This window comes from Rhododendron vialii, chromosome 1a, assembly GCF_030253575.1.
Source record: "Rhododendron vialii isolate Sample 1 chromosome 1a, ASM3025357v1".
NCBI lineage: Eukaryota > Viridiplantae > Streptophyta > Magnoliopsida > Ericales > Ericaceae > Rhododendron > Rhododendron vialii.
The window spans coordinates 19,516,603-19,543,505 of NC_080557.1; the positions used below are offsets into that span (position 1 = coordinate 19,516,603).

Below are 26,903 nucleotides of genomic sequence, written 5' to 3' on the forward strand. Positions count from 1 at the left end.
GGAACCAAAAAAAGTATAAAAGTCCACATAAATAACTTACATCGCATCAAGGTTAGCCCTCGGCCCAGCAGGCCTTACTTGCCAAGTAGAGTTCAAACCCTGCCCAATGCCCCAAGCCTTGAATAGCACCTGAAGTTCTTATATGATCACACACAAAAAAATTAACAAAAACAGCAGGAGGCTTACGTCAATATTTACAATGAACACCGGCATAGCCAAGGGCTTGTTACATACAACGTAAAACTACCTACATTCCAGTTGCAAAGCTCACCAGTGATGCAATATCTAAGCCATCTTACCGAAGCGATTAAGCATGCCGGGAGTCCAATCCTTGAAATGCAGATCCGGTCACTGTTAGCAGCAATAGCTTCAAATATTCTACATTCACAGCTACCCGAAATTCACCATTTTCTGATGTTCACATGGATAAATATGCCAAAAGATGATCATTTGTCACTCAAGCGGTCCTCCTGCATTCCATAGATTGAGCTGAAGCTCCCTCCACCGCTCCTTTGTGCATACTCCAACATAACCGCACGAGCACAAGCATCCCAAGTCTTTGCTATTTCCCCAAGTGACAAGGGTTGCGAAAGGTTTCGTAGAGAAATGCTAAATCTAGACTTGGCCTTCAATGATAAATCTCCGTACTGCATGCTGTCAAAACAAATTTTAATGTGATTTATATACCTAAAAAAATGGTTATACTGACATTCAAATGCGAGCAGAAAAATATGCAAACAAAGGGCAAACTGATTGTCTTGTTAATCATCATAGATCAAATGAGTGCACATGCTATTTTGGGGAGGACATGAAAAGAAAACAATTAAAAATGTTAAGGCGTCCAACTCAAAACCAAGTGGCAATGAGTAGAGAGACTGCCCAGGCTCATCCTAATTTTGGAGGTAATAATAAACCACAAGCTCTAGCACTCTCCTGCGTAGAGAGTTAAACAAAGGATCCACAAAATTGGGATCACAACAAACAACGAAGCAAGGTGCACTTAATCAGGCACAAACAATGTGGCAAAGGCTAGCTCTAATACCATGTTAAAGCATCCAACTAAAACCAATTGGCAATGAGTGGAGAGGTCGCCCAGGCTCATATACTAGTTTTGGAGGTAATAATTAACCAATGTGGGACAAGCTCTAACAGAAAACATCACGTCTTTGGGGAGCCCAAGTTCTCCAGATATACTTATGTTCCTTTCGCCAATTCAAACCAACGCAAATATCCATTATCAGCTGGGCAAAAAATAGTTAACAAGGTTGTTGCAATGTCAACGCATCTTGGTTTATAGTTCCAAAAATCCGACAAACATTTCAGCTTAAAACTAATATATTTGTTCTAGCAAAGTTGCTTTGGTGATAATGTGATACGTAGAAAATTATAAGTTCGTCACAGATATACAACTTCTTAACATACCAAATTAAAGTTAAAACATTGTGTACAAAGGCTAGAGAACTTACATACCAATCGTTTACATAAGTTCCAAGACAATAAGACCTAGGAGGGATCAGCTAAAATACAGGAATTAATATGGAGATTATCATATCGTCCATTGAAAGGATAAGAAAAGATATGGGACCTCAACAATAGCAACGAATAATTATACTAGGAATTGGCACAAGCGATGCATGGGGAATTTTGTTTGAAATTTTTTCTCAGACTGGTACTCATCTCCTTAGTCCTCTGTTTTTCTTATAATGTGGATTCACAATACTCTGATATGAGTTGTAAGAAAGATAAGTAAACAAAGAAGAACCAAAACTTGAGTTATGATGAAAGAGAACTGAACACAGACCAAGAGGCAAATCTGAGAAAAAAACAATGGTGAAGTATTGTTTTATGAAGCATTCTTCGATGAAGTTTTGAATGGGACCATTTTACTTCTGTTATGCCATTATGCTTGCTGCGGCTAGCGAATTCAAAAGAAAATATTGACATGGAGACAAAAAATAGGAGACAACAATGGGTGTTCTCCCTTTCTATAAAAGAAAAGATAATGAATGAAAAGTATGTAGGCGAAATTGCACAAGTTTTGTTGCATTTCACCAAAAATAACATCAATTGGAAACATAATTCAGGGCAAAATGAGGGTAGAAAACATGTAACATTCATTATATGTCTACCAGTAATTCAACATTTAGATCAGTTTTAGCATTACCTTCTATGTTATAGGGATCCTTCCAAATGGACTAATTGCCTGTGTCAGATGCTCGACACTCCCATAAGGGTATGTGTTGGGAGTCTGATCCACCTGAGGTTTTTCCATGTGCGCATAGGCCCAATCCGTTGGGGAGTATTCCCAGAGTCCACACCACATTGCCTAGACCCAATATACATTGAATGACCCATATCCACGGAAAAGGCTAAGCCTTGTAAGTGGTGAAATCCGATTGTATGTTAAGGTCCAACCCTTTTTCTATTTGTCCGATGTTGGACTCAATCTTTCACACATGTTCCCAACAGTATGGGATTTGTATTATTTAGTTGGACAATAACTTAGCACTCCATTTTCTCACAAGCTATGCATGGAAAGATCTATGACAACCGGTAAAGACCATTTAAGCAAGGATATAGATATTATATATAAAGTAATTTTTTCTTCACCATTCAAAAAAAATTTTTTTTTTTCTGGTAATCCTTTTTTTCATATCAATAAAAAAATTCTTCGCTGTTCAAAAAACAATTTTAGATGAATCCAACACGAAGACACATACCCGCACCCGACATCTGTACCCCAAGTCCATGTAACGTAGATTACCTTTTAGTTTTGGCTTTTAGCACTTATATGAGAGATTTTCTTAATTAACTCTTCCTTTTTTACTTTTAATGGGTTTAGTGTTACATCATAACCATTTATCCTAACCGCTCAAGCTAATTGGCGATAGATAAAAACATTTTGCACCCTCTTGCCAAAACGTCCTCTAAATGTGCATACATTTAAACATAATAAATAATAAAATAATAAATAAGACAACACAAAGCACAAACTGAAAGAAAGAATAGCAAGCAAATGTAAGAGATATTCGAGACTGAGACAACTTGGGAACAAAGCTTTCTTGAGCTAGATAAACTATCCCCCTAAGAATACATTTAGAGGACGTTTTCCTTTTCCTGTCTGACCAATGCTGACTAATATATTAGTCGCACAGAAGAAAAAAGCAACATGGCATAGAAACTCTAAAGCCGAAACTTTTAGTCCAATTTTGGATATACACCTTAAAGTACGTGCATAGTTTTGTTATTCTAATTCAAAATACAGAATGGGGCATGTTAAAACATCCAACTCAAAACCAATTGGCAATGAGTGGAGAGATTGCCCAGGCTCATACACTATGTTTGGAGGTTATATTCAACCAATGTAGAACAAGCTCTAACACTCCCCGGCACATGCGACCCCTGACTCGCACGTGGTGAGGTAAACAAACAATTCAACACATACGACAACAGTCAACTATCAATGACAAACAAAGGGGGAACCAACCATCGATGACATAGAGTCTTGTCCAGAAGCCTCCGAAAACTTAGCTTTGATACCATGTTAAAGCATCCAACTCAAAACCAATTGGCAATGAACGGAGAGGCCGCCCGGGCTCATATACTATGTTTGGAGGTTGTATTTAACCAATGTAGGACAAGCTCTAACATGGCATAAACTTAACTTTTTTATTCATGAAATTTCCTTATAAAGAGAGAAATCAAGAAGTTACTAAACTTCTAATATTCTTGAGTCATAAGATTCCTACGGCGACATATTCTTGCCTCTCATATTTATACATAATACTAGAAGAAAACTGAGTGATAGCACTACAAAAGTATTACTTAAACAAGAGAAAGTCAAAAGCCAATGTTGCAACTCATGACACTAATGACAACAAGACCAGAACAAATGATGATACAATGGCCACAAAATTATTGAAACATTAATAACGCTAGTAACTAGTCATGAAAAGAACGACAATACTATATTTTCTCACCTAACTTCAATTGGAAACTTGTCCAACAGGATTGGAGAGGAACTTGGGTAACTAGTAGGAACAAGCAACCGTAAGGGCTGAATTGGTGACTGCATATCCATAAAACACAAAGTAAATACTACTGGTAGGAATAATGCAACTAGGACACAAATGATCTTAAGGATTTGGAACTCACCATTTGTGCAGAACCATACTGTGACTTCAAATATGGACTGAGAGCAACAGCACTGAAAGAGCACAGGACAATGGTTCCTTCCCCACCTTCACCAGTAATAGCAGCTGCTGGAGTTGGATCAACATCTTCATCACTTACGCATACTACAGTATCAATAAGTCGCTGATTTATCTCCACTATTTCTTCCAAAAGAGTGTGGTTAGCCTGCACAAGGTGATTCATTATACTTTTGCACAAATAAAGTACACCATCAATGATGAAAATAATTGAATAAGTTAATATGTAGGAAAGATATTGCTGAAAAACATAACCAAGGGATATCAAGTGATCCGCAAAAGAAGACATGCTTCAGAACTCAAAATTATATCAAAACATAAAACACATACATAATATTTACTAAAACCCCAACGGAGTCAAAAGATTTTTTTGGTGCTTGAGGGTATTAACCTCTCCTGAAGGACGAAGCAATCCAACTGATTCAAAAAAAAAGAGAGAGAGAGAGAGAGAGGAAGCAATCCTGTCATGATGGTGCATATTGAACCGACACGTTGCGGTAACAGTTCAATCTCACCCTCATTTGCTAGCACACTCACTGTCATCCTTAATCTACTTCGTATAGCTTCATCTAAGGTGGACATCATTCTACTTCGTATAGCTTCATCTAAGATGGACATCATTTAACTACTTTTTTTTTTGAGAATCTGCAAGACATCAGTGATCTTACAATTGTTTGCAATCAGATTTAATTTAGGATATGAACACCTTCATAATGCAGGCAAGGCATGTTTAATTGCAACAATAATGGTGAGAAGATCTGTGTCAAGCTGTTCAGATCTCTAAGGTAGTTCCCAAAACTTCATTATCAATTCCAGAATTCGTTACAGAACAAATTTGTCTCTTAAAAGCACCCAACTTGGTTCAGAAAGCTTATGGTGCTCAAGGTAACACACAGGTTCAATGCAGATGTATCGTTCATATCAGGAGTGGATGCAAACATCTTTCTTTCAAAATTTATTATGGTTCCACGGAATGAAATTCATTGGTTTCGACCAAAACTACACACTCCTTTCCATTATCGTGGAAAACCCGCTTGGAGAAGTGATGAATACAAAAGTTCCGATGCTTGTTTTGAAATACAATTGGAATGTCCAACCACGGCCATTTCATTTGCCTCGACAAAAGATTTAGGAATGTCAAAAAATCCTAAATTTGTTACAGAGAAAAATACCCAAGGAAGTAGAAAGGAAAATAGGCACAAAAGTGAAAACGTCCTCTAAGGGAACCATAAACCATTCTATACTTGAAACTAAACCTACGCTCCTTATATAACAATAGCTTACATCCTCATTTAAGAAAATCTCATGATAAATAAGTACCTGAAATCTACGCCTCTTGACACTAGAAGTTGCAGTTGACTCCGAGTCCGAAGTTTCTGAACATGTTAAATGTTTGAAACTATAATTGGCGCTGCCAGCAGAGGATACAACATTCAAGGGCATTGCACTTGTGTAGCGCCTCATTTTCCTTGCTCCGATGTTTGTGTCTTGCATGGACATATTTCTTGCTTGTAGACGCCACTTTGTCATGGCAACCAAATCTTCACCAACCGCAGTTCTCGATCCATTATCAGGCGCTGATCCTGCTATTGTATCCATCATACTGATAACAGAGTCAATATCACTAACTGAGGCACTCAATGTTGCCGGTGACATTGACTTTACCTGAAAATTATAATGGCTGAGGATTTTGAAATATTCAGTAAGCCTAAAGCTTTAAATATACATATGGCGGTTCTCCTAAGGGATCCCGCACGTTGTTAACGTGCAGACTTCTAATCTCGGCCGTCAGATCTCATCCAACAGCCGAGGTGCGAAGTCCGCACGCAAAAACCGTGTGGGATCCCTTAGGAGAAGCGGTGTTTTTTATATATATGTCGGGGCGGTTCCAAAGATACCTATAAAAACATCTAAAAAAACACCCCAAATCTCAATCTTATAGTTCCCGATCAAATTTTTATGATCCGAATCATTCAATGCGTGCAGAATGTGATTTTAAGGGTGTCCGTGAGAAATTAGCAAAAAATATGACCGGGAAGTGCTTGTTTTGAGCAGTTTTTAATTGCAACGTTCAAATAAAAACTGTTTAGATCAAGCCCTTCCCGGTCATTTATTTTGCTGATTTCTAACGGGGTACCCTTATAATCACGTTCTGATCACATTGAGTGGCTCGGCTCATTAAAATTTGATCGGGAATTATGAGATGTTTTTTTAGATGCTTTTATAGATGTTTAGGGCGCCCTTATCTTGCTAAAATGCGGAACCAATCAAACTCACCGCTTTAAGAACGCGTTCAAGAGGCTGTTCTGTAACACTTGACTTGCCAGAAACAACTGGTGAGGCATTACCATGGTTCCCATCCAGACAAATAAACTCTGCAAGTAAAGGAGAGGCCGATATCCCAGGGGTGCCAATGGAAAGGGATTGACCACGTGTTACTGCACCAGCAGCTTGTTCATATGCATTAGTTCCAGCATCTGAGAGTGCTGAAACGCCAGAGTTTACTTTCTCAGACTCCACTGAAATCGGGGATGGAGCTATAGGAGTTGACGGAGGTGGGACAACGAAAGGCGAGCTTGTCGATTGCAAAGGAGTTCCTTTTGCAAGGAATGTCAGCAAATTTTGCTGGTCGATTTGTGGAGAAGAATGCTGAGGCATTTGAGGAGACGCAGCCTGGAGGAGTTGCGATGAAGAGATAGGAAATTGAGCACCAGAATTCAACTGCTGATGGTGATACTCCAAGCACTGGTCCACGGAGTAGTGTTGCTGAAAAACTGCAGTGTTGGCACCCATCTGCTGTCTCATCTTCAAATCATTCGCATTGTTCGTTTGATGAAGCTGAGGCATTTGATGTGGCTGCAACTGCACATTCTGCTGCTGCTTATTTTGCTGGTGCAATAGTTGTCGTTGCTGCTGCTGCATATGGCACGGCTGAAACTGCTGTTTTTGTTGTGTCTGCTGCTCCTGTTGTTTTAGATGCTGGTTTTGACGCATATTGGAATTTGACTGAAGAGGAGTAAGGTTTCCTTGCAGAACATTCATCCCACTATGCAAAAACAAGGAGTTGATGTTTGCCTGTTGCGGAGCATTCACAAGATTTTGTTGAAGAGAACCAACAGGAACCTCCTGCGATGCACTCAGTGCACTACCCTGATCTGAATCAATAGTGGAACGAGCCTGTAGTGAACTGATCATGCTCTGTGATGTAGTTGAAACCCCAGATAAAGCAGACAATGAATTATGCTGCAGACTTGTCACATTATTCTGCTGCACCGTTGCCACAGAAGAACTCTGAAAGTTCATTGACTGTAGCCGGGGGTTCATGTGATTCTCATGAATGGGGTGTGCTTGAGTAACGTGAGATTGTGATTGCTGGGATTGCTGCATGGATTGTATATGAGGTGGGGGATTTTGTTGCCCTTGCTCTTGCTGCAGTGAGGCAAGTTTCTGGGGCCTACTCGAGTTGAGAAAGTAAACTATATGCTTCTTGTAGGCACCGACCATTTCCTTGAAATTAGGTAAAATACTGCTTTTGGGAACTTGCAAGAATTTTACAATACGCTCCAACATAGTCTTAATAAGCTTAAGCTTCTCCAATTGCTCGTTTTTTGGTTGCTGAGGCAGGGAATCATGCTGGAAACAAACAAAAACCAAAACTGTAGTGAGAACTCACAGACGTCAATAGAAATTTTTTTCAGAGTTGTGGTAAAGATGAAGTATCAACATAAGTTCTAATTCTTTTTGGGTTGGAAGTTGTAATTTTTCTTTTTCATTTTCCATGATGGAGGATGTTGTAAGAGAGATAAGGAAAAGTGTATAGGGTGTTGTGTTAACTAACCCTAACACAATCAACTCTTATTTATATAATGGGAAATCATAACATAAGACTACATTAACCAATGTGGGACTAATACCAATATTATATCCTAACACTCCCCCTCAAGCTGGAGAGTCTCCAGCTTGTTACATATCAACCAACAAAACAATTACCTCAACTACTAACAGCAATAACGAGAAACAACCAACTTGTTAAAACAATGGAACAACTTTCAATAGCAATGAACGACTTCAACCAACAAAACGACTTCAACCAACGAAACGACTTCAACGATTTCAACAACTCAACGAAATAATTTCAACGACCAACGAATCAATGAACGAATTCAACGAAGAACGAATGAATTCAACGACCAACAAACGACGAACGAATTCAACGATCAACGACTAACAAACGACTTCAACGACCAACAACAACCAACTTTAACTACCAACCTCAATGACCAAAAAGAACCAACTAAGTACCATCAACCAACTACCAACGTCAACGAAATAGACGACAAAACAATATATGTTACCACGCTCACCAAAAGCATGTCCAAAAAACCCGACCAGGATACCCAGAATCACAGCTACGATCATGACCATGGTTGAATGAAGAACCAAACCCACCAGAGAAGGCGGAAGCAGAATCAGAATCAGATTTCATTGCAAACATGTCACCGGGCAATGAGAGGCAACAAACAGATTAAGCGACATACAAATGTGAACCATGGCCGATAAGAACTCACCGAACGAAGAGCACAACTTTTGAGTCTCAAACACAGTTGCGAACTTGATTTTGATCAAAGACAGCATACCGAGCAGCGGAAGAACTAGAAATAGATCAACCAGAAGATGATACTTAACAACGTAAGCATCAACAGATCCAAAAAACAACGCCGACTAGGGTTTTAAGGTAAGTTCGAACCTGATGTATGGATTGTGAACACAAACTGTTACTTTCGAACACTATTCAGGCACTTTCGGTCCTGATTTGGGGCTGTTCATAGTGAAGAAGAGCTGGGTTGGGGTTTTAAGGATTTTCAAGCACTGGATGAGCGATTTCTGGGTTGTTCGAGGGCTGAAATCAACTGGGCTTGGAGTTTATGGGGCTGACGGGCCAGAAAAACAATCGCCGCGGGGTACGATGATTGCCTAGAGAAAACAGAGGTCGCGCGAGAGAGAAACCAGCAAGCACTGTTCACGAGAGCACTGTTCACATATGCGCTAACACTGTTCACGACGCTACAGCAGAGATGATGTTGGCAGTAGATTTAGGGTTTCGTGGTGAGATGATGATGGCGGTAGAGGGTGGCAGCTAGGGTTTTGTATATCTAAGGTGGATGGTGAACCCGCTCTGATACCATGTTGTAAGAGAAAAAAGGAAAAGTGTATAGGGTGTTGTGTTAACTAACCCTAATACAATCAACTCTTATTTATATAATGGGAAATCATAACATAAGACTACATTAACCAATGTGGGACTAATACCAATATTATATCCTAACAGAGGAGTTGTAATTACTAGGGACCCAGGGAGCTTTTTGTTCCTTCCGCAGCTTACTACATGCAGCTCTGTAGTAAACTGTGGGGACTCTGCCAAAGCAACCAGCGACATTTTTTCAGAATGTTTCCTCGTCAGAATTCGCATAGGAACAGCAATGTCCTGAACCCTTGAGTTTAGACCCAACAGGTAAAGGAGAGCCAAACCAATGTAAGATACGAACATCACAAGATGTAGATGAAACCAACCTGCTGCAATTTACCAGCAATTTTCTGGTCCATTTCAGTTAGTTCTGCTAAATAAGCCTCCTTCATGACTTTAATCTGCATCATAGAAGTTTCATAATTTAAAAAACGATGCAGAAATAAAAATTGGTGTTATCTGAAAAGACACTTGTTATCTCAAAACTTAAGCTATCAGAAAGTGGGCCCAATGATGTATACCAAGCTATCCAGCACCCTCCACATGCAACCCCGTCTTGCATGTGGAGGTGCAAAATTCACACATACAGAGAAACGTAATGCAAAGGAGAGAGTCAGAAGTACAAATGGGGAACAAATGGAAAGGATAGACGTGAATTCAAGAAATTCCCTAGATGTTGCTCTGAATTTTTTTTTTTACCGGTAAGTCGGAAAATCAAGACCCTGATGCCATGCTAAGTCATCTATTGTCCCAAAAGCTTAAGTTGTTAGGAAAATAGGCCCAAATGTATATCAAGCTATCTAACAGTAAATACCCCATTTGCAAATAGGTTATAAGGCCAATGCCGCAAATCAAAAGATCATTGTCATAGGAACTTGCCCATATCTTTTGCAAATCATTGCAGTTTCCAAGAAATGGCTCTCTAAAATCACAAATTCAAGGGAAAAACATGGGCGTCGAAAGCAAACAGTTGCGTGCCAAAAATGAATTATTTCACATGGAGATATTTAGGGGTGGGAATTCCAGACATGACCCGTCAACCCAACATGAAAACGACACAAAGTTTGGGTTTGGGTCGACCACTTTTTGACACAACCCACCAACACGAAAATTAAACAAGACGAATACAGATTAGACTTGCGTAACTCGATAAGGACACGGTAACTGCTTAATTTTTTGCGTCGAACCATTACCCCAAAACGGCACATGATGCGGACGATGCCAACCCATAGCCCGTACTTGTGTTTCCTTGAAAGATTAGTTTTTGATTCTTTTGAATTTCCTAATTGGTAGAAGATTTGATTTTTTGGTCAACTTGTAAACGAAATTATGGAAAAAAAAGACATGTATAACAGATTGGTTTTACTGTGTTTTCATGCTAAAAATTCCAAAATTAATTATATTCGTTTAGGCTAGTGTCCTAATCAACCTTGTCAAAATAGCAAAATCCTAATTCTCAGCTGGTCACGCAGCTTGGACCTGGGAATATACACTTGTTTCCTTATCAGCAACAGAAGAGAAGTTCTACCAAGCAAATAAGGGCAGCTCATACTGTTTGTGATTTTTGTCGTCTAAGAATCAAGGTAAACTATTTCTTAAAATCTGCCAAATAATTGAAGTTCCTTGAGGAGACACATATCTCAAGAGAACTAATTTAATTAATGCAAAAATCCATCATATTGCACCTTTTGATAAATCTCCTCTTGCCAATCCCCACTAGTTGCATTTCCTGTCTGAGCTTTGGAATCTAAAGAAGCTACAAAACAAACATATAACATGCATTGCATCAGAACAAAAACTGTATTGACAAAATAATGCTTCATATGGGTAAAAGAGGAAGAATAACTTCTTCTAAAGAAAAAGGAAGGAATAGATCAGATGATTAAAATAATGCGGTAAAGACACATATAAAAGAAACTGTCCCCACCAGCAATAGTTTCAGGGAGGTGCAGTGCAAGTTTAATGGCTTACTTAAAGAGATTCAATGTGCATATAAATTGTTTGGATAGGAACACTGAAAAAGCCCAACAACAAGCATGAGATGGTGAGCATGACTTCAAAAGATTCAACAGACATTTCTTCCAAAATATGAACAGTATAATCTACAATTCATACACAAGGAATATAAAATAAGAATGGAGGAGAGATATGCCTTTATCACTTCAACAAAATATCATAAAATGGAGAAGCTATGGTTCTCTAGTTTGTGTGAAATACAGAACTCGATAAGTATAAGCTATGAAGAACACAAAACAATAAAGAAAACAGAGACTGCGTTATGGTGTAAATAACGCTGCAAGCTGCAAGCATAACACACTTTCTTCTGTGCACAACCAGCACTTGAAATTAAGAAAATAAGCAAGGGAGACATGTATGAGAGACCAAATGAAGAGAGAACAAAACAGAAGCTCATGTAAGATGCTTTAGTAAGCTTTGCCAAAGGCTGCCAACAAGGAGATGCATGGGAGTTCAATTTATGGAAATTGGAACCATTAGGTACAGAATCGAATGGTAGAACAACAATCAAGTGTTTCCATCTGGAAAGGAAAGAAAAGCTAAATTCAGTAAAATTATCCCATGAGAAATATGTAACTGAAATTACTGACCATCAGTAATTTCATCCTCCCAAGTATACATATTATGTAGAGAATTTTGAACAGTTATTTAGACAACATATACAAAGGCTCCAAAAAGAAGGGCAACATAGTGAAGACTGAAGAAAGGGAAGGAGGAAAAAAAAAAAAGAAGAAGCAAACAACAGTTTTATTCATCAAGTGGCTCCAGGCCAGGCATATAAAAGCAAATACACAATCGAGATCATTGCCATTGGCACATATTGTCTTTGCAAATAGTTACAACTGGGGAATCTCAAAAACAATGTCGCAACCCCTTCTCTCTTTTTACCATGTCTCTTGTCCTATTTTTCTCCTTCTTTCCTAAAATGGTGATTTGGAGACACAAAACTGTTCTCTCTCTCTATTCCCTATGCTGTCCTTTTTCCCCCTTTCTTTACTCTGAGAGAAGAGACAATGCAAAGGCAATGAACAAGAGGTTCTTTATCTTTCTGGGTTCGAGTATAACCAAATAGCATCCAAAGAAGGATCCAAAACTGCAAAAACAAAGAAAAAAAAAAACAGAAAAAAAAACTGCAAGTAAATGATACCCACAGACTTTCACCAAGTGGTTATGAATGTCTCAAGACTCTCAACAATATAGGTATGTAGCGAAGTTTCAGCCCTCATAACTCTTAAAATACTGGTAGTCCCAAAAGCTTAAGTTGTTAGGAAATGGGCCCAACAATGTACATCAAGCTATCTAACACCCTCCCACACGTGCAACCCCCTTTTGCACGTGGAGATGAAAAGTTTCATAGATAAAGCGAACCAAAATACAAAGTGGAGAAGTAGAATGCAAGGGAACAAATCCAAACAGAGAGACTTGAACACAAGACCTCTTGCAACCTGAGCTCTAATACCATGTTAAGTAACCAGTAGTCTCAAAAGATTAAGTTGTGAGGAAATTGGCCCAACAAAGTGTATCAAGCTATCTAACAATAACTGTAACACGAGCCTTCACATCCCAATTAGTAAGATCTTCTACCTCACTGATGTATCCTTTATGGTGGCACCACTATATCATCCATAAGAAATTTTTCTCAATTGAAGCAACAAGGTCAAGAAGAAGGTTCCACCACTAGATTGCATTTGGTTGATCAATAAAGCCATGTGGTCCGGTAGTTTGGGAAGAACCGGGAGACCCAAACTTGGGGGAAATCTAAGTTTTAAATCTCAAAATTCCGAGCGACAATTGGGGGAGAGAGAGAGATGGAAGTCCGGGAGAGAGGGGGTGGTGGTGTCCGTGGTCGGTGATGGACGTGATGGAGGTGAGTAGTGTTGATGGCGTAGGGAGAGAGAGAGAGAGAGAGAGAAGATAGGAGAGAGGAGGAAAGTCAGGACAAACGAATCCAACTTTGGAGCTGAGTTGGCCCACCACGTAGGCGGTTGTGGTCCAAAAGGTGTGTAGCTAGCATTCTATTATTAACCGATAAAAAAAACATTACGTGGCAGTCCAAAAGGTGTAGCTAGCACTCTGTTATTAACCGATAAAAAAAACATGGCACAACAATGCTACATACACTCCTACCAACCACACTTCTCTCACATTGTGTGGGCCCCACACGTTTAATTGTGGGATGGGCCCCACACAGATGTGAGAGGTGTGGTTGGTAGGAGTGTTCTTAGACTTATTGATATTCACTACAGCAAACAAAAATCACTTGCCACTGCTCTGATGCACCAGAAGCTCATTGCTCCCTTCTCTCTCTCTCTCTCTCTCTCTCTCTCTATACACACACACATATATAGTAGTCGTGGTTTCATTCCTGTCAGTCTCATTGCTTTCAATGACAAGTCAAAGGCTCTCTCTCTCTCTCTCTCTCTCTCTCTCTCTCTCTCTCTCTCTCTCTCTCTCTCTCTCTCTCTCTCTATACATATTTGACATCCAGATTAGAAATTTACCCCCAAGGATTCCTTTAAAATAAACAAAATTTGCCTTTTAGTACCATTTTTCAAAAGAGGAGTACTCGATTGATCTTAAGAAGTACTCCATCAAGATTCTTCTTTTAACACCTGTGAACTTCTCTCTCTAGACGGTTAGGGTGATTTGAGCGAAAATTCTCAGGTTTGAATTCTTGATCCATTTCTTCTTTTCCTCTCAAAATTTCGGTGGTTGTTCTTGATTCGTAGCTGGTTTTTACTTCTTTTTGCGTTATTTTGATGGCTTCGTTTGATCATTTTCCTGCGTTGTGCTCTCTCTCAAGCATTTGAGCAGTCACTAAGATGTTACATTAATGTCTACGTTATCCAACTTCCAGCACTTGCACCTCAAGTCCTTGGACATCTAAAATGATTATGACATGACCGAAACAACTCAATAATAGCAAGTTAGAACTCAATTGATTTTTCAGTAAATTGGATTGCCGATCTAGTCAAGGACACTGCAACTTAACAGTTTTCCAGAAGTAAAAACACCTACTTCCAGGAAAACTGGAAAACAACTAGATCAACTCATCATAGTAGATGACAGAGGTACTTAAAGATACAACACTTATATCATATCTGAACCGCATAGAGCTCCATGGAATACTCTACTCTTGTGGGTCGCTAGACTGTTCTCCGGATTTTCCATTTAGCTTAAAATCAAGAAAAGGTCTAGTATATTACAAGAATTACTTTACCAAACTCCATAACCATATTATGCTGAAATTCAGAGAATTAAGCTAAAGCAAGGACAAGTAGAAGCTACTTAATGTTCAGAATAACTTAAAGATGAAAACATGTGAGAATGAAATGCCATACTTAATGACGCTTCTTGAATGTCTCTTTGTGATTGAGATATCTGCTTCTGCTGATCAATCATATTCAGTGATTGAAATAAGGGACCTGATGTTTGAAGCCTTGGCTGCATATCAAGTCGTAATGAATTTGATTGCTGAAGACCTTGCTGTTGCAACTGTCCAGGTTGTGATTGAATCTGCGACAAGGATCGCTGCTGTGGTTCTGACTGTTGACCCTGGGTTGGCAACAAGGTGGCTGCACTCTGGTGGTTTTGTTGCTGCAGTGGAATCTTTGACTGTTGTAGCATGTGCACAGAGTGCTGAGTGGTCTGCATGCTGGAGTTAACACATTGATTCACAAGCAATTGCTGCTGCTGCATATTTGATAGGTTGTTTTGCTGACTCATCAGCTGCTGCTGTTGCTGCTGCAGGTTAGTTAGACTATTTTGCTGACTTAGCAACCTCTGCTGCTGCTGTTGCATGTCTTGGATGCTGTCTTGTTGCCCTATTATCTGGTTCTGTTGAACGATTGTAGAACTTGGCTGCTGCCCCATTAGCTGCTGCTGCTCCACGTGTGTTTTCTGTTGACGAATAATTGAAGGCTGCTGTTGCCTGAGGACTGCTTGAGGATTTTGCTGGAGCATTGGTTGAGTTGATTGTTGAACGGAGGACTGCTGGTTCTGTTGAAAGCCAGATACCGGAGCCAGTTTCATGACAGAATGCTGCATAACGGATTGCTGAGAAGATCGCAACTGACTGGATTGTGCTATTTGGTTTTGCTGATGTTGTGTCTGCTGTTGCTGCAATTGAGATTGCATCTTTGTGTCTGGGATACTTCCCTGCGGACATTTCTGCTTCACAAGCTGTCGTTGTAACTGCTGCTGCTGGTAAAGATACTGCTGTTGTGGATTTTGAGATTGCTGTTGTCGGAGAACAACTTGTTGCCTACCTGGCATCTGCCATAGAGTATTGGCAAAACTATTGGAAGATGCACTTTGCCCCACCGAGTTTCCGATTGAATTCTGAGAAATCCCAGAGACGTTCTGAATGTCCTGCAAACTGGAATTCTGGCCAGCCACATTTGGTATGGTAGGTGGTAAACCACCAATAGTTGGCAACGCTGATACCAAATTAGCAGAACCTTGTACTGCAGTTGCAGCCATGTTATTCTGAATGTTTTGAGACAATAGTTGTTGGCGTGCTTGAGCCTGGTTAGCAGCCATTGGAATAGGAAGTAATTGTCCTTGGTTGCCCAGGGATCCTGCTCAGAAGAAATAAACAATGAAACAAACACCAGTTTATAAGAAACATAAGCAAAAATAAGCAGGTAATGATGTTAAACTGAAAGGCATCCAACAATGGAAAGGTAATTGTATTCACTACATGTCTATTTCAAGTATAAGGAAAATCATTTCAGGTAACTCTTAACCGTTTCCAGTCTATAAATCATATCTCCATGGAATTCTAGTAGTTCAAGATAAAAGAAAATATCGATCGCCTTGGACCTGGGCACTACTTGCACTATGTAACCCTTCAACTTAAAACCTTCATCTACAAACTGGCATGCTAAAAGCTTGGAGAACAGAAGATCATAGTTAAAAGTTTGAGATAGCCAGTAGAGAGCATAACAATACTCTTTTCTGGTACACAATCAAGCCAATAGTTACAATCCAGCTGCCAATCAAAAAAAAAGTTACAATCCAGCCAGCGAGAAAAAGACTAAAAAGAAAAGAAAAGATAAAACCAATTGGGGACAAGAAAAAAGATAAAAGAAAATAACATGCCAAACATGCTCTTAAAATCCCCACTAAATAAAAAACAACAGAATCCCTTGGAGGAGGACTAAAAATCATAAAGATGCCAACCAAACATTTATCCCACATACCCTCAAAATCTTCAAATTAGTCCTACAAAGTTTTATCATTCCCTTCTAACCATAAATTTCATAACTGCAAACGAAAACTGCACAATACCCATGCTAGGAAAATCAACACCCTAAGGTGGGCAACGCCCATCACATGAAAGAAAACGCAAAAAGTGATCAATGCTTTCTTCATATTTTGGACACATAAGATCCAGGCAGAAGAACGTAGTAATAACTAATAAGGCCTGTTTCTCTGAATCATATCATTACTATTGAGTTCATATAATCTAGAGACTGAAGCAAAAAATTAAATTTAAGCGGCCCACTAAGATCCCAGATCATCTTGTGAGATCCAAGAAAATAAATGGTACGCCCATCAATAACAACATGACATATACAACAAAACCTTAGCAAGGAATAGACAAGCTTTTTTATCATCTGTTAGGTGATTCAAATAGACACCCTGAAAGAGGGAGCTGATAAGTTAGCTCAATTGTCTTGCTATCACTGAGATTTTAGAACTAGAAGAAATTTTCTTTCACCCCAGTGGTGCAGGCTAGGAGCAGGGGCCAAAAAATAACCTGGAATCTACACATTTTCTCGTGAAATGTCATGAACAAAGCACTACTAAGAACAGCTTATTATGAAGTCCATCAGCATTTCCTTGAAGAGATAATAAAACGGGGTTAAAAATGTATTACTCTGATAACTGTTGGTACTTGTTATTATAAACATACACCCTCCCCACGAATGGTGGCCTAGAGAGGAAGATTGGGTATAAACCTAACCTTTAGAGTTAGTTGCACAAACTGGCCGCCCTTAGGTTCAAACTCATAATCTCAAGGTTCACATGCTGAGTTTTAGCCACTAAGCACATCTTACCCGTAGTATGAAAATCAAACACATGATTTGAGAAGCTATAGGTCATATCATCAGGCTTCACAGCAGCAAAAATTTCCCCAACACTCTGGGTAACGAATAGTCGGACTATTCAGAATCATAGGACTATGTGCTAGCGGGTCATTTTCTAATTCTACTCTCACAATGTATTCAAAAACAGCACTGACTTTACAATGGTCTTGCCAAAAAAAAGTACCTTGATAGATATCAATTCTGAAATTGCTTTCACGACTTCATTAAGAATTGAAAGTTCGTTTCTTGCAGGACTGCTAAAAATATCAAATTAAACACCCTGACTATTCCTATGTGGGAACAATTTTTGATGGTTGAGACAGGTACTCCATTTCAAACAGGATATACTACATCACTGTTAGGACCATAGGCCACGGTCTCTTTGTGTTGGCGAATTCCATAACAAAACACACATATAATTGTATCCCTATTTATTGAGTTGTAATTTATTTATTTATTTCTAGAGTGTCTATTTAGGAAGTGGAAGGAAATCAAATATTGTGTAATTGAGAGGTAGAGATTGTTAAGGAAATTGGAAAATCCATACTCAAGAGGATTTCGTGCTTATCAGGGAAGAGAATCAAGAAAGGTAGGGCAATTGGTATGGAAGGAAATTAATTGTCAAGAGGAATCTCGTGGATATTGCAGCCCATAAGGAAAAGAGATCACATAATCAGTGGGTGGAAACTATGGGAACGTTCATCAGAATTTGGGCTCGAGCAAGTCCTGAAAGGTTGTCACCAGTACTCGAGCAACTTGACAGATTTTTTCCCATCTATTTATATGCGGGTGTTTCGGAATTTTGTTGTCACCGAATACATGTGTGCTGCTCTCCTTTCATTGCAAACTCAGAAAAATACCTAAGGGAGATTGTGGCTTGTCTCTTGGAGTAATCACATGATCCGTTGATCATTGAGCTTTCAGAATAACTCTGAGAGTTCTTTTCAAACTTTGATTCTATTGAGTGAATCGTTCTTCCTGTGAATTCTGGAAGTATCTCGGAGGACTTGGGGATTCAAGGCGTGCGGCAATCAACCACTTGGTGCGGTGTACGTACATTCGACAATTCGGTCTTCAGTCAGTCGGTGAGGATTCACGGTTGTGTTAGTTAAGATCGTTTTGTAACTGCACGATGATTATTTTTAGTGGTTTGATTTACTCCAGTGGTTTTACCCTTTTTAAGGGGTTTTCCACGTATATCTTGTGTTCAGTATTGTTCATCATTTATTGCTTTCTATTTCTTTATTTGGCTGATATATTAATTGGTGAGTTAATTAATAGTAGAGATAGAAACACATCAAGTCTATAAACTCTCGCCTAGGGTTTTTCAATCACATTTACAGCCATTCATGGAGAAAAGCAAAACTGCTGAAAAAAATGCAGATCAAATCAGTAAGCACAGAGGTAATGGTCATAAAACCTTCAGGTTACTAACAATCCAAATTACCACCAGGTGGACCATAGGCAACGATCATATACCATAAGGGCCCATTAGGTTGACTGAGCATCTATTTCTCCCAGGGGACCACATATCTAGAGTTAAACATAAATCAGGCATATAATACCACAAACCGTAAATCGAGCATATAATACCACAAACTGCGGGACATATGGTTCCATGGGGGGGGGGGGGGGGGGGGGGGGGGGGGTTGGGGTTTTATTATTCCCAACACTAAATATCCCAATGGGAAAACCTATTGTCTTGGATTATATATCACTTCACTGAAAGTGCCGACAAAAAAGCGGGTCCTAAGAAGTCATGGAGCCATCAAAGACAGGTCATACTGCCAATGTTTCATCTCTCTATTAATTTAGACTTTAGAGTTCTCATATAAGGCATCCCCTCTTGTTTTACCAACAGTCAGGAAAAGAAGAAATTTGTCTAGCCATCATTGAGATTTTAGGAAAAGAATAAATTTTCTTTCAATCCAATGGAGCAGGCTAGGAGCAGGGACTGAAGAATATACCTGGAATCTACACATATGTTATGAAATGAAATGAACACAGCATTTTTGTATTACTAAGAAAATTCCTCCCCCATTTGTAAAGTTGAATCTGATATAAGAGCTTACAACATCTCTTGGAAGCAAGTGAAGAAAACTGATGTAAACAGGCTCGTATGCAACCAGTGGAAGATCTTTTACAAAGTGTTCTGTTCCTGATCTTCTTCTATTTCTCTAGTAAACTAAGTATAACTCTTTCTTGTTCATGTTTCCAGGTGCAACTTGCTAGATAGTTGTGTGTGTTGTTTTCAACTCTTTGGTTGGAAGAAGTCGCCTGTTTTTCAAGCAACAGTAGTGCTGGTTAGGCTTGTAGTGATGATTCCTCTGCAGAATGTTGCCTTGTTTATGGGGTATGCACCTTTGCTCAGTATCTTCAATTTAATATGAGTTACGCCAAAAAAAAAATCCTCATGTTATTACCTGTGTCAGGGGGGCAATCGCTATTATTGCCAGAGTTCAATGGCAGAGAATTGGTCATAGTATTTCGGGATTTCATCTCTATAGTCAGCATCTTCAGAGATATTTTCTTCAGGTAATCAGGCTGCAGGTAACAGTTAAGTATCTACATTTAGTTATTAACTCATGGCAACAGAGCTGGCAAATATTATACAACTGTAAAATCTGAAGGGAAAAAAAGATTATTTCATAGCGTCAACACAACAGTATTTAGCAGACGTACAATCAAACGAATGACCACAAACATTCCAATTTCATATTATACAAATATTAGATGCCCAACAAATGGATATACCTGGCTGGTTGCAGAAGTGCAGATCTTCTCCTCAAACCTTACTGCAATTTTCTTGAGCTCTTGCAGGCCCTCTTGTCCAGAAAACGGAACATGCCTCTTCAAAGTGTCCATTCTGCTCATGTTGAATAGAAACTTTTAAGAAAACCATATCATTATAGAGGGTTAATGGGATTCCGTAATCTTTGATAGCAAGTCTCCAAGAAGTGCTGATCACATTAATGTTTCATTGATATCAAAGAAGTGACAAACAGGTTGCAGAAAAAGTATCTGACGTATGTCAGAATTCAGATTTTTATTTCTAATGTGGGCAAAAAAAAAAAGAGTAGGAGTGTCCGAGGATAGTGACATGTGATCGACACTGACACGCCACCCTCTTTTAGGTGTCCGTGGTTTTTAGCCCAGAAAGCTATTCCTCCAACCAAATTTCGCCTAGGGTATGCATTTGTCCCGGAAGACAGTAGTGCACTCCTTCAAGCCATCTTTCCTAATGAATTTATAATTTCCTCTTTGGTGTGTCGCTTTTTCCATAGTATTTAAGTTTCTTATATAGATTCTTCACTCTTTGGCATTATTCAGCCTTCGAGACTTTCTCGCTATCTATTCATATTTTTATTGCTTTGTGACTTATTTATGTTTCTAAAGGGACTATGTAAGAATATCCACAATGCTATAATCAATTTTTAAAATGTTTTTAAAGTTAACAATGTTGGTGCAAAATATGGCTCACAATGCTATAATCAAACTTAACAACCTCCTTAGAAATAATCAAATTTTAGGCTTTGGATAACCAAAACTAGCAACTTTTGACAATAACCAAATTTAATAGACCCTACATATTTTCAATCAAATACACCAATCATTATACAAAAATATTCTATCTCTCTTCCCTTTTCCTCTCTCTCTTTCTTTTCGACCAATATTTTCGAGAAAAAAAAATATTCTACTAAAAAATTGTTTTGTTTTTAGAAAACAGTTTTTTAAATATAATTTTTTTCCTAAAAAAAAGTTTCAAAAACTATTTTCTATTTCTAGTGAATAGTTTTTATTAGTTTCAAAACTATTTTTAGAAAAACTATTTTCTAATGTTCACAATTTTTAGTTTTTTGTAGTTTGAAAATATGATGTGATAAGTTTTGGTTAGCTAATTTTGATTATGCTATTGTAGACATCTACATTTCTAATCTTAACAATCTCTTAAATGAATAATCAAAAACTGATGTGGCAACTTTTGGTTATCAATTTTTTATTATAGCATTATGGATACCCTAATATATCTAAGTTAGGTATCATTTCATAGTTTTTCCTCAAGTATACATCACCTTGTAATTAGAATTTTTCATCTCTCCCTTTCCTTTTAGTGGTCTTTTCAAGCAATTGAGGATAGCCCCTTCCTTGTTCAATGACTAAGAACTTCCTTCTTGTTTCCATAACACATTTAGTCAGCTCATCTTCATTAACTTCAAATCTCCAAATCCTTGTTTACTTCTCAAGCATTATATGTTTTATCCAATGGTTATCTCTTCAATCCATTATTTGCTGCAAGTTTATTAATCTCTTTAGCTTCCTTCTCCTCATCCGCCTTAGTCTTTATTTACCTTTTTTTTTCATGTTTTAAGTGTTCCCCTGCATTAACCTCACAATCTCTAAATTTTAGTTGCAGGGAGCTCCTAAAGTGGTGTCGATCCCACCTTGCGAGCCCGCTTTTGCACTCCCAACTAAGGAGCTTGACGGGAGCCCGCTCCCATTGAGATGGGAGCTCGCTCCTTACAAAGACGGGAGCTTTTGGATGATCTTTGTATAGAAAAACAGGAATTTATCACTTGGCTTTATTAATTGGTCTTTGATGAACTCACATATCTAGCCCAAGTGATGATATCTTAAAAAGAAGTCATACTATATTGTAACACCATCCCATTTCTTACACCTTATGGAGGACTGGCCCATATTTTTACTTCCTAAAATGATTGTACTTTTAAAGTGAATACTCTATGCTACATTATTTTCATAATATATGTACACGCTCCCAACCTTGGAAGCTTCTGTATTCCCACGCTCCCGCCCCCGTTTCCGCTCTCGCACCTGCTCCCGCTTCGTGCAACTAAGCTCTAAATAGTATATCTTGACTTGTCTACTTAAGAAAAATATGTTTACTATTATTTAATCCATTTTCAGAGCTGCTGAGATGTTCATGATATTGTTTTGCGAAACAGTTGCACCAGTCCTATGATAAACCATATAATTATTCTTGTCATTTATCAAATATGGGAAGGAATAATCACAGCCGTTAGAATCGTACGATTCACAATTCGTATCATAGGATTCGATACGATTTGGTGGGTAATTAATATGAATAGGCTGCCTGAATCGGAAATAGCTGCGAATCGTAAGAGAATTGTTTGATTCACTTAAATTTTCTGAAGTTCATTTTTTAATCTTGTTTTGCTTCTTTTGTTGTTTGAAAAGGGTTCAAACTATTTTTTTAAGGTTTTTAGTATTGTTATATATGTAATATTTTGTCTATCTTATATGGATAGATAATAAGGAAAGGAGATTTATTACGAAAGTGAATCAAAAATGAGGATGATAGAGGGAACATAACAATCCTATAGACCTTCCACGGGTTTGTTTTGTACTTATAACTCTTTTGAATCATAAGTAGGATTTATGAATCATCATCTCTTGGTAGTTGAAATAGAAGCAGCTTACCTAATACTCCACGTTATTATCAAATCATCATTTAGAAGAAGATTTTTATTGATTTAGGCCTAAATCTTTCATTTGTAGTATATATTGTTGTTACCCTTATCAATAACAATAGGTTTCTATGCATTATAGAAGTCATGACCGCATTGGAGCGATTCACAATTCGAAAAATGACCATTTCGATTCTCGATTTGATTCACGATTTGACAACTACAAAGGATATGAAAGTGGTAGCAAATGTACTAGTGCTTAACACATATGGGAGTCTTACCGTTTCTTTTCTAACTTTGGCAAATGTGAAGCCAAGTTTCTTGTTTGAGGCTTTATGTTTCTTGGATAGTTGTGTTAGTTTCACAGTCTTTCTTCTTTGCATTACGAATTACGCGTGGATTTTTTCATTTTTTTTGTGCATGCTTCTAAGCTTAGATGCCAATTCAGTGTCTTCACTTCAAATCTACGAGTAAAAGTTGGGAACATTGTAATTCTTACGACTAATCATATTTAAATTCACTTGGAAGTTTTTAAAGATTTCTTGAGATTCCTAACTGTGCCCATTTCCTATTTTTTAAGAAATTCTTGAGTCCCATGTCAATCTGATTCTTCATAACTTGTGTCTACTTATAGGGATATATACATGACAATATATATATATATATATATATATATATATATATATATATATATATATATATATAGGTGTATCCCTGTCGTGGAAATAATGTATCCATGTGTTCATGTTGCGTGTGTTCCAGAACACCTTCTTAAAAATTAAGTATTTATTTCACATTTTAAAACTCAAAAATAATGTAAATGAAAAATAATTTTTCAATTTTTTTTGGACCGTATAAAAGATCTCAATGAGATCTATCAAACAAAATCCATATTGATAGGAAAATTATTTGCGTAAGCACATGATTTTTGAGCTTGAAATTGCCTTCTTAAAAAATAAGTACTTATTTCCCTTTCGGGAACGGGGCCTAAGTTCAAGCTATGGCTTGTGAATGGGTCTACTATTATTTAGGGACCTTTTCCAACATATAGTTGAAGTGGGATAAAGCGTGGTGCAACACAAGCAGAATTGCAAATCAAAACAAGAGGAGGAGAATTCTTTACGAGCTTGGATGCAGGAGAGGAGGTTATTGCAATGGTGGCGGATAACTAACACCATTGGGGGGGGGGGGGTGTGTGGGGGGGGGTGTAGTATAACATATTTTAGGGAATGGGGTGTCTGGTAGGACATCAAAAACGACCAAACAACGGATTGGAGGATATGGCAGACAAAAGGGGATGTGGGTCCACATGATTTGAAAACCTACCCTCCATACCCTACAAAAGGACATGGACATAAATTTAATGCATCAGAAGTATATCTAACCAGCGTGCTCTCTCAGTTCCAGATCTGCAACTATCCGTCTAAGTCGAGCAACGCAAAGCCCAAAAGGGTTTATAAGTTTTGAGCTAATTGTTTACTCAATATAAGGTATCAGACATGAGAAGCTTTACGCAAGGTGAGAAAATAATAGAGTCTCCATTTGTTGTAAAATAGCACCAATTGCTTATTGAGCTGTACACTCTGGCACAAGAAGTCCATTTTGGCTAAATTCTCAATATCCTTGATGTAGAATACCACTACCACGTCAACATGCACCCACCTCCTTCTCAAACACGATTAAGCTGCTAGAACATACATAATACATTATTCAGCATTTACATTTCTCCAAATGGTTCTTCATAACACAAACTTCCGAATGAAGCATTTGAAAATCCATGTCCATGCCAAAATCTCTGGTTATAGAGCGGATTCCAGCTTTTCTTGCATTCACACTTGCTTAACTGATAACTCGACTCGCAAAGCCACTGCCCGAGAAGTAACCATATTCATCAGATGCAATGTGCAACTCACATGAATTCCGAGAATTGAAACCAGCCCAAATTTGAATATACAAATGGCGACTAACTAGCAAGTGGAGTGGTAGCCCAATGGTAGGCACCATGTACTCCCATGTATTTGACTAAGGACACTATTGACTTTCGCCGAGCAAAAGAAAAACAGGGACTAAGTCAGTAAACCAAATGCTTCTACTCGAAAATCAACTTTTCAATTAGACAAAAACAAAAGAAGGCTATTAGCCTATTACTAACCCACAAAAAAATTCATTTGTAAGAGTTGCATGTCTTTCGAAATCACAATTTTTCCCTTTTCTGATCTACTTTTTTCCAAATAAAAGATCAACTGATCTAAGTGCATTAAACCAATATTCTCAAACTACGAAGAAAACCTTAAGGAAAAACTCACATCTCATTGACAATCCTTCGTCGCGAATTAGGTTGCAATTGGGATCTCCAATCTCCTGCGTCCATCGTGGGTTCACCACCACCACCATCAGGTGCAGGCCTCCAATTATTGGTATCCATCGGATTGACTACAAATAATAACCCTTCAGTTGCAGCCAAAAGAGAATTCATCCAGCATTTGCTATTTCAATTAAGTAGTCAAATACCCACCAAATTAAATAAAATCAAAAGACTGAACCTAAAATATGTGGTCCATCCTAAGGAGTAGAAGATAAGCTTTTTCATCCTTTATTTGATTTTTCCACTACTACGCAATTTTATTTCAGCAGAATACGTTTGAGGGTGTGAATTATCCATGAAAAACAATAAACAACAGAAAGAGATATAGATGACCAAAGAGAGAGGGACGACGATCAGAAAGAGACGAGACGAGAGGTACATGATGTTACCGTTGCCTAGCCGCCGATCGGGGCCGTAGCTGCTGCTGAGCTTTGTTCGATTATCGATAATAATTGGGGCTGTCACATAGGAGTATATGTATTAGGAGAGAAACTTGTGCCGTCAACAAGTTTTTCACAAAACCGGTAAAAATTAGTACGGAGTACGTATTTTTTTATCTGTAAAAATTTATTTTCAATTCCAACCGTCAAAAAAAAAGTTCAACATGTGTGATTAGACTCCATGTAAGCCCATTTTCTCGAAAACTTGGGTAAAAAAGATACTCACGGTCTGTTTCGGAATCCAAAAAAAAGCTTTTATTTTTTAAAAAGACAATTTCAAGCTCAAAAATTATGAATTTATTGAAATTTAAAAATATGCAATATGGATCTTGTTTAAAAGATCTCAATGAAATCTTTTATACAATGCAAAAAAAATTGAAAATTTATTTTTCATTTACTTTATTTTTGAGTTTGAAAATATGAAATAAGCTACTTATTTTTTAAAAAAATTTCTATAACGGAGTCTCAATCTGTATATATAGTAGTACAGTAGGAGTAGTATGATTTTTTTTTATTTTTTTTGTCAATTGTATACATCAACAAGGTTAGTAGGGAAAAAGCGGAGTAGGATGAATTTTTTTTTTTTTTTTGTCAATTGTATACATCAACAAGGTTAGTAGAGAAAAAGCAAAAGTTAATGAAAAAAATTAGCGAGTTAGTTCACAGAGAGAGTTCGAAGGTTCTGAACCCATAAACCGCCCACAATGAGAGCTAGGAGTTATCAACAAGCTCCAAGCCCATTGGTGAGTAGTCTGAATTAAAGGAGTATAAAAAATGTATACAATTGTGGTGACATCACATGAGTGATTTCATGGATGACCTTTTGTTGATGATGTCATCACAATACAAGGATGTACTAGAAACAACGAAAACACTCCCGACACAAAGACTTTTTACAAATACATTGCACAAATTTTTGGGGGGTCCAATATGGGGTCCTACAAAATGATCTGAGCCGTTCATTAATTTTAAAATATTTTTTGAAGGAACCTATCAAAAAATTAGCTAAATCAGATATATGTAAGTGCTTGATCTAATCTAATAATTTTTCATTCAAAATTTTAATCCATAATTCTAAATGAAA

General features: G+C 38.0%; 1 protein-coding gene across 2 annotated transcripts; it reads right to left on the minus strand.

The window, feature by feature from the left end:
* LOC131318888 (mediator of RNA polymerase II transcription subunit 15a-like) lies at positions 1 to 25,896 on the minus strand. Of its 2 annotated transcripts, none has more exons than XM_058348922.1 (12): positions 25,769 to 25,896; positions 25,321 to 25,447; positions 20,322 to 20,433; positions 19,991 to 20,111; positions 14,814 to 16,052; positions 11,142 to 11,212; positions 9,783 to 9,857; positions 6,489 to 7,844; positions 5,532 to 5,876; positions 4,156 to 4,359; positions 3,981 to 4,069; positions 1 to 654 (listed from the first exon to the last, which is right to left on the minus strand). In XM_058348922.1, the coding sequence occupies exons 2-12, from the start codon at positions 25,437 to 25,439 to the stop codon at positions 447 to 449; spliced, it is 3,939 nt and encodes a 1,312-aa protein (XP_058204905.1). In that variant the 5' UTR covers positions 25,440 to 25,447; positions 25,769 to 25,896; the 3' UTR covers positions 1 to 446. The 2 variants fall into 2 exon arrangements, with proteins under 2 accessions (XP_058204905.1, XP_058204914.1); XM_058348931.1 differs by having other exon boundaries at positions 25,759 to 25,894.
* Positions 25,897 to 26,903: the final 1,007 nt, after the last annotated feature.

What these genes read in the sequence shown, in the direction of transcription:
- LOC131318888 (XM_058348922.1), bottom strand. Translation starts at nt 25,439, where the DNA reads ATGGATACCAATAATTGGAGGCCTGCACCTGATGGTGGTGGTGGTGAA. An exon ending in CGAAGGATTGTCAATGAGAT is followed by an intron (nt 20,434 to 25,320) that starts GTGAGTTTTTCC and finishes CAACATGAGCAG; the next exon opens with AATGGACACTTTGAAGAGGC. An exon ending in CGATTGCCCCCCTGACACAG is followed by an intron (nt 16,053 to 19,990) that starts GTAATAACATGA and finishes TCTTCTGAGCAG; the next exon opens with GATCCCTGGGCAACCAAGGA.